The sequence below is a fragment of the Panthera onca genome, chromosome D1, assembly GCF_046562875.1.
Source record: "Panthera onca isolate mPanOnc1 chromosome D1, mPanOnc1 haplotype 2, whole genome shotgun sequence".
Taxonomy (NCBI): domain Eukaryota; kingdom Metazoa; phylum Chordata; class Mammalia; order Carnivora; family Felidae; genus Panthera; species Panthera onca.
Window position 1 is genome coordinate 49,751,503 of NC_138348.1, and position 8,170 is coordinate 49,759,672.

The 8,170-nt window shown below is 52.3% G+C and overlaps 1 protein-coding gene across 3 annotated transcripts in view; it reads left to right on the top strand.

The window, feature by feature from the left end:
- Positions 1 to 7,004, top strand: part of TRIM66 (tripartite motif containing 66) — a 54,942-nt gene extending 47,938 nt beyond the window's left edge. For all 3 annotated transcript variants that reach the window (XM_060605938.3, XM_078433188.2, XM_060605939.3), the window contains exons 11-20: positions 133 to 654; positions 820 to 1,012; positions 2,520 to 2,580; positions 3,021 to 3,195; positions 3,501 to 3,790; positions 4,279 to 4,405; positions 4,732 to 4,806; positions 5,176 to 5,328; positions 5,742 to 5,960; positions 6,708 to 7,004. In XM_060605938.3, the coding sequence (XP_060461921.3) occupies positions 133 to 654; positions 820 to 1,012; positions 2,520 to 2,580; positions 3,021 to 3,195; positions 3,501 to 3,790; positions 4,279 to 4,405; positions 4,732 to 4,806; positions 5,176 to 5,328; positions 5,742 to 5,960; positions 6,708 to 6,767 (1,875 nt within the window). In that variant the 3' untranslated portion in view covers positions 6,768 to 7,004. The remainder of the gene's footprint in view (positions 1 to 132; positions 655 to 819; positions 1,013 to 2,519; positions 2,581 to 3,020; positions 3,196 to 3,500; positions 3,791 to 4,278; positions 4,406 to 4,731; positions 4,807 to 5,175; positions 5,329 to 5,741; positions 5,961 to 6,707) is intronic.
- Positions 7,005 to 8,170: the final 1,166 nt, after the last annotated feature.

An 8,170-nucleotide genomic window follows, 5' to 3' on the forward strand; every position in this document is an offset into this window, starting at 1 on the left:
TTCCCTGCTACTACTAGTCTCTGAGGCCAGGGTGAAATCTGAGCATGGGAGCTCTTGAGGGCTGCACCTCTCTCCTCCTTCCCCCCCATTCCCTGCTAAGAGCCTGACTCTGCCTTGTCTTTGCTCCTGCAGCACTCCACTTCGGTGAGCATCATGGGCTTTTCCAACACACTGGAGATGGAGCTGTCATCTACCAGGCTGGCAAGGACCCTAGAGCCACAGATCCAGAGCGTGAGCAGCCTGCCTGCCGCCCCTTCCCACATGGTACCAAGCCTGCTGAGCAGCACCCCCACAACTGTGTCCAGCCTGATGAGCAGTCAAAACCAGGCTATGCCCAGCCTGACAGTGGGTCATCTGCCGACCATACCCAGCCTTGTGCGTGGCACACCCCAGTCCGTGCCCAGCCTGATGAGTGATTCCTCCCAGGCCATCACAAGCCTAGCAAGTGATCAGTCACAGGCCAGGCCCAACCTGATGTCTGGTCCCACCCAGGCTATGCCAAGTCTGGCGACTTGTCCTCTGCAGAGCATGCCTCCAGCTTCTGACGCGCAACCAGAAACTGGATCCAGCTGCAGTCCTGGCTCTGGGCGAGCTGTAGGGAGCCTGTGCCCTGGAGATGGGGCTGACCCCTCTCTCGGGAATGCCCTGTGTAAGGTAAGTCCTGGGTAAATACCATTCCACACCCTCTATTCATCACTGGGCAAAAGGGTGGCCGCTGCAGATAAGAGCTTATCCTGGCCTTAGCTTAATAGCTTTATGACCAGTAACAATAAAAATGTCTCATTTCTTTGATTCTTGTTGGCCTTTCGCTTTTGAAAGATGGAAAGTGAGGATTCTACCCGCTTCACTGACTCTCTGAGACAAGACTCCACAACCCCTGGTCTGGATGCTTCCAAGGATTTGGCTATCCCTTCAGAACTAGAGGAGCCAATTAACCTTTCTGTGAAGAAACCCCCACTGGTCCCAGTGATCAACACATCCATGGCTCTGCAACAGTACCGGAACCCAAAAGGTGAGGCTCAAGTCAGTAGCCTGTTATTTGTGCTGGCCACAAACATGAGCTCAGCACTCCCAGGTGACAGAGAGGTCAGGAGACAGGCTCTAGGTGTGAGGGAGCAGTGTTTCTCTCTCTCTCTCTGCTCAGTTCACTTCTTCCCTCTAGAACTGACTTATTGGTACCTGTTCTGTTTTCCTCACTGTGGCCGGGGCTGATCCAGGCATGGCCAAGACTTAGCTCCATGTAACATTCCCATGGAGGTCTGGGTTAGAGGTGGGGGAAGCAGGAAGAACTCATCCCAGAAGGAAGAACTCTTCCCGGGAAGAACTCATCCCAAAACTCATCCCAGAAGGGCTAGCCTTGACAAAATATTTTAGGGAACAGAGCATGTGTGACTTTGGAGTCAGGTAGATCTATCATAGAAAACCAGCTCTGTCTTTTTATGTTTGATCCTGTGTGAGACCCCTAACCTTTCTGAGGTGATTTCTTTCTCTGTAAATGGGGCTAGTGTAACTACTTTGTAGACTACTGGGCCAAATAACTACAGTGAGATCATTTGATGACTTTCTCTGTAGTAACAAGAACTTGCCTTGCACCCAGCAGTCATCTGGATATATGGTGTGCCTCATAGTAAAGAGAATTTGGACTGGTAGAGATTGGCTCTGATTCTCTTCTCAGCTACCTACACCCCTTCTCAAATGGGACTTGCCTTCTTCTGTGGTAGGCAAGGGCTAGCTGGAAAATTTGTAAGCAACTGCCAAGTGAGAATTTGGGACTTTTTCTGTTTAGTGTATGATGTGTGTTTAGTCTGTAATGAACCGTCTATTTCCCATATATCTAATAAATGAAAATGAAATAATTTTCCCCTTGTTTCTTTTCACTGACTGAAAGACTAACTGAACACTGATTGGTTCTTATTAACTGTGTAATAATGGAAACCTGAATTTTAAACAATCAAATTTTTGGACTGTGCTTGCCCAAGGAAAGTGCCTAGGATAGTGCCTGGTGCTGAGTGGGTGCTCACTAAATGCTAGTTTCCTCCTCTCTCCCCGCACTGCCCCCTGCCCAGCTACACAGGCTCTACTGCTCTACCCAGGGTAGGGCTACGGGAGCCTCTTGCCTATGTGGTATGAGCTAGATTCTTAGGCAGTACTAGAATATCAGAATTTGGCTGAAAATGCAGAGGCTGGACAGAATGACCCCTGAGAGCACGTAACCCCAGTATATGGGAAACAAGAGATTTCTGAGCTCATTTGGAAGGTGAGAAGCTGGCCCCTCACCCGACCCAACACTCACCCATAGACAGCCTCTGAGTGTTGTTTCTCTTTTTAAAAGAAGGTGGCCTTCTTCTCTCAGGAAGGAGAGCCGTGGTAGGATTGCCACCATTATGAATGATTACACTGTGGGTAACAGTTGTATGATAGGTGTGTGGCCAAAGGTATGAATAGCACATGAATGGAAGGTATGGGTATTGGGCATGTTGTTATAAATGTATGTCACAGGTATTTGTCTTTTGCATTAGAGTATGAGAATTTTAAACAAGGAGCCCTGGAATTGGATACAAAAGGGAACCAGAGTATCAGGTAACAGGCTCTTGGCCCAACCTCCCTCTCCCACCCCTCAACTTCATGTCCTGGGAGGTTGGCACAGAAAGCACACTTGATGACTTCACTAGAAGCAAAAGTTTGCCGCAACTGTCTTCTTCAACTCCTAGACCCTTGAGTAGGATCTGTGTGGTTGGGAGTCTGGAATGCCTGTGGGAGTCTGGGATGCCTGTGGGAAGCTATCCTGGCTCCTGCACCAGACGGCATGTGCTCTGTGTGAAGTCCTCCCTCTTTAGGAATCCCCTCTTCTTTGAGCAAACAGCTCGCCGGGGGTGGGAGGGAGAAACATGGGCCTGCATGGGGTGGTACTGAGGAGATCTTGAGCAGCAGTTCAGTTGTCGGATCATGGTTGAGCTGACTTAGAGGCTGGGGTCAGAGGAGGCTCCCACTAAGACCCAGGGGTGTCCCTCTTGCCACAGGCCCTTCAACAGCGAGCCTAAGATTCCCTATGTGCGACTGGAGCGGCTCAAGATCTGTGCTGCCTCCTCGGGAGAGATGCCTGTGTTCAAGTTGAAGCCCCAGAAGAATGAGCAGGATGGGAGCTTCCTGCTGATCATCGAGTGTGGCACTGAGTCCTCCAGCATGTCTATTAAGGTACCACTCTGCTCTGTCTTGTCCTTGAGCTTGGCCCACCTTAGGAGCCTCTCTTCTTTCTCCACTTCATTCAGAATTCTGGCTCTGGCCTTGTCCAGAGTCTGAGTGGGGCTGCAGCCTGACCAGACTTGTCCTCGGCAGCCAGGGGCTTGTGAGATGCATATCAGGAGGCTCAGCATTCTTGGGGCTCAGCTGGCCTGGGGGCCTGGAATAAATTGGTGCCCAGGGCTTGTCAGTCCCTCCTCTCCCTCCCTCCACAACTTGTTGGTGCTGTGCTGACTGCTCAGACTCACTTCTTCTCCAAGGTCAGCCAGAACAACATGCCTGATGCCATCCAGGCCCCAAGTCTGGGGGGAAGAAAGGTCACTGTCACTTCTCTGGCGGGGCAGCAGCCACCGGAGGGGGAGGGTGCATCTCCTGAAGAACAAAGACTCATTCCTCGGACCCCTGGAGCCAAGAAGGGGCCCCCGGTACCAATAGAGAATGAGGACTTCTGCGCTGTGTGCCTCAATGGGGGAGAGTTGCTGTGCTGCGATCGCTGCCCCAAAGTGTTCCACCTTTCCTGCCACTTGCCGGCCCTGCTCAGCTTCCCCGGGTGAGTTGTGCCAATCTAGGGCCATTGGCTGCCTAGCAGGGTGATCTTCCAGGGATGACTATTCCAGGCCAGGCCCACAGAGCTCCCTCAAATGGGCTTCCTCCCCTCTCTGGGCCTACATGAATTGCAGGTATGTGAGTCAGTGGCCCTACTGCCTTGTGCCTTCTATGCATAGATAGGAAGGTGTTTGAAATTTGAGTGGCTGTTTTTCTTCCTCTGTTCCCAGTTTCTTCCTACACACACAGGTTTGTCCCCATACTGCCCTCTCAGCCCCTTGCTAAGTCCAATTTTTTTCTGGATTCACTCCATCCCAAGTTAGTGAATTTCTTTAAAGCTTGTGGTTAGGAAGCCATTCCCTACAGGGCAGGCCTAGGGACTGAGTCTCCCATACCATTCTCTCTCTCTGCCCCCATCTTGGAGCAGAGGGAGAGGGGAGGTGGCTCTGGGCCACCTGCTGATGCCTAATTTGGCCTCATCTGCCTCTTCAGGGGAGACTGGGTATGTACCTTGTGCCGCAGCCTGACCCAGCCCGAGATGGAGTACGACTGTGAGAATGCTCGCTATAATCAGCCTGGAATGCGGGCCACTCCTGGCCTGAGCATCTATGACCAGAAGGTAGGGAGGGGTTTCTGAAAACAAGGTTCCCTGCCTGGGGCAGCCTCCCTGTGCCAGGGGCTGAGGCCTTTCTGAGGGGGATGGGAAGTCTCTCCAGGTATCTCACTGTTGGGCTATGCCTGACAGCTTGGCCCATGGGGGTTTTTGCTATGGATTCCCTTCTGCCAGCTGTCTTCCTCTAGTCTGGCAGGCTGTGCTGTGCCTTAACGTGTTGGCCCACGCCCTGTGGGACAGAGCTGACCCCGCTGGAGTTATCAGGGTCACTGTCTTCAGTTCTTGAGATGGGGCCAGGCCGAAGTAACGTGCTGCCATTCTGGTTTCTGCAGAAGTGTGAAAAGCTGGTACTGTCCTTGTGCTGCCATAGCCTCAGCCTGCCCTTCCATGAACCTGTCAGCCCGCTGGTAAGGAAGGCTTCCTGTTTCTGCCGGCTCCGAGGGCCCTGGGCCTGGGTGTGAGTCCAAGTGCTACCCTGGGGCGGGCTCAGAGCATGGCCTCTGGAAGTCTGATTAATCCGTGCATGGGCTAGCGGACTCAGTGTGGCCACCGCAGCCCCCCAGCCCAGCTGCTGCTACACCACACCTGACTTGACAGTGAAACATTCCTCCTTCTCCCTTTTTGTCTCCTTTCTTCTCTTTTCTTCTTGCTGCTGTTCTCTTGTTCTCTTGTTCTCTTTCACATCTGTTTCAACTCATTCTCCATCTCTCCCTCTTTCTTCTCTGTACCTCTACTTCTCTCTTCCTGCTTTGCTTCCCCTTCTTTGCTCCCCCAAGGCTCGGCATTACTACCAGATTATCAAGAGGCCCATGGACCTGTCAATCATTCGGAGGAAGCTGCAAAAGAAGGACCCAGCTCACTACACCACCCCAGAGGAGGTGGTGTCAGACGTCCGCCTCATGTTCTGGAACTGTGCGAAGTTCAATTATGTATGTCTTGCCTGTTTTCCCCCTCCTCTATTTCCCAGTGACCCCAAGACTCATGCCTGGATGGGGGATATCAGGTTTGGTCCTGAGCTGCCATAAGGACATGGGAAACTTTTAGGGTCTCCTGTAGTGAGTGTTTAAAAGCTCTCTCCCACACTTGGGCCTCAGTGTGGACTCAGAAGGAAGAAGGGGGGAATGCTGGTGGTTGGCCCTCTGTGGGTAACTGTCAGGGTCACTTCTGCTTCAAGAGATGGTACTAAACTGGTTTGGTCTTGAGTCTTCAGGAGAAAATGTCACATTCTAGACCTCCAGGAAACCTAGCCAGGCTTTGTGCTCTTTGTATAGCTCTTGAGAGACCTGGAAGAGATGGGGTGGTGGATACGGGCCAGACCATCACTGCTCTCCTTCCCCTTCAGCCCGACTCAGAGGTTGCAGAGGCCGGCCGCTGCCTGGAAGTGTTCTTTGAGGGCTGGTTGAAGGAGATCTACCCGGAGAAACGGTTTGCCCAGCCAAGGCAGGAGGACTCAGACTCCGAGGAGGTGTCAAGCGAGAGTGGGTATTCCACTCCGCAGGGTTTCCCATGGCCCCCCTACGTGCAGGAGGGCATCCAACCCAAGAGGCGGCGGCGACATATGGTAAAGAGTTGCTGCCAGCTGGCAGGCAGGTTGTGGGGCCGGTGGGTGGGCAGTCAGGGGGCACCCAAGCAGCGTGTACAGAGCAGCCTAAAGCAAAGCTGCTGGAGGCACAAAGAGTGCTCAGAAGGAACCCTTGCTCCCAAGCCTGTAGTCTAACAGGAACTCAGGGCAGTGCAGGGCTCATCAAGTCTCATTACCACTGAGGCTTGAAACTCAGAGAGGTGGATGCATCTGCCCAGGGTCACCCAGCAAATTAACAGCAGAATCAGGGTGGGAAGCCAGGTCTCCCGATTCACAGCTCAATGCTGATTCTTCTCCACTGTGGTCCCCGGAAGAAGAGAAACACCTGGTCTCAGGGCCTGGTCTCAAATTCCGTTTGGGAGAAAGGAAGGGATATTTTCAGCCCCTTGGTGTAGAGAAGGAGGGAGAGGTGTTGCTTACAGTAGAGAGACCGCTTCTGATCTGTGTCTGGTCCCACATATGCAGACATGGGACACAGTTCAGTGCTGTTTCATTCCGCTAAAATGTCTTGCCTGCCTGCCTGCTGTGTGCAGCCATCCCCAGTTGTTTACATCACTTGGCCCACCATGTTTAGTGGCTGCAGTGAGTTTTGCTGTTGCATTCCTGGGGCAGAGGAAAACACTTTGGCTCTGGGGAGTCCCAGTCTGGACACTTTGCCTTTGCACGTTAATAAGCACTACCTTTGGTTATTTTGATTCCACACACACATATTTTTTTTTCTTTCAGGAGAATGAAAGAGCAAAAAGAATGTCGTTCCGCCTGGCCAGCAGCATCTCCCAGGTGTGAGAGCTGGTGGTACAGCAAGCACTCTGGCAGCTGGCGCCCCATCCTGTTGACCACTCCTCCCCACCTTTCAGCTCATTCTCTTCAGATCGTGGATGTGAGACAAGTCTTGTCGAGCTGTGTAGTGCTCTTTGCCGTTTGCATCTTACAACATTCATTTGGGAGCCATAGTGCATCCACTACAGAGAAGATTTCAGTAATAAACAGCAAAGAGGGAGGTGTTCCCTATTACCAGAAAAATCAGATGTGTGGGGTCCACTTGACAAGACCAAGTCTGGTCAGGCTTGGGAGGACTTAACTTCCTTGGTGACTGCTCTCTGCTAAGGAGAGCAGACTTTTCTCACCTTTCAGTGTGCAGGGCTCAGGAGCAATGTATCTATCTGAAGTCCTCCTGGGTCCAGAAGAGGGTAAAAGAAGGGAGAGAGGTTCTGACATATGGCAGGCCTGTGATCCCTGGCCCAGCACAGCCAAAGACTGTCACTGTTTGCCTTTGCTTGGCCTGCCAGGACAGGAAGCTGCCCTGGGCAGGGTGATGGAGGCTTCCAGAGGCCATAGGTCTCAATTGGTGCCTATTCGGGTTCTAACGGTTTTCAGGGTATTGTTTCTCATGCTCCCTGTCCCGATGTTGACTTAGGTGGCCGCTATGAAAGTGCTCTAGGTGGTATGTATGGCATTCTTGACGGGGCCAGGTGGCTGTGCAGGGACCACCGACAGCTTCAGGCTCAGACGTGCAGGCTTAAGGAGATGTCAACTTCAGAGCCTGTCCTCTGTGCCACTTACTTTGGGTTAATAACTCTTCTTTAGTGTCAGAACCTACCTTCCTAGAAGTGATTGTCAGTGGCCATCCCTTCATTGTCTCCACTCAGAGATCTGGAGCCCGAGTTCTGCTTGGGTAAACCTGAGAGTTGGGTTGGGCAAGGGGAGTGACCCAGAACTGGCTTGCTGTGCTAGGCTTCTCCTCTGTCGTAGAGATCCTAGTTCTCAGCCTTTCCACGTTCGCAGAGCCAAAGATCAGAAGTGAGTTCTCTGACTCGCTCACCCCCAGGCTGTCTGCAGCCCCCAAAAAAGTCAGGACTCTACTGGCAGCCCTTTTCTGTTGGAGGTTGGAGAAGGCCAAAGGGACTGCCAGGAGCGTGGTGTAATCATTCATGGGGGAAGTTCTGTCTAGGGTAGAGAAGAGGAAACTGACAGGTGAGAAGCCAGTGTCCTTCAGTGACTTTGAAGCAACTTCAGGACATCACTTCTCCAAGAATGCAGAAGGAAATGTTCTGGAAGCCATGGGAACAGGAATTCCAGATTCTATCTCAGATGGAGATGGATCTTCACGGTCCGTGTGGGGTGTTTGGGGAAGGCTGCATAGGCAGATGCTGGGGGTCAAGCTACTTCCTCAGCCAGGACTTGGTTGA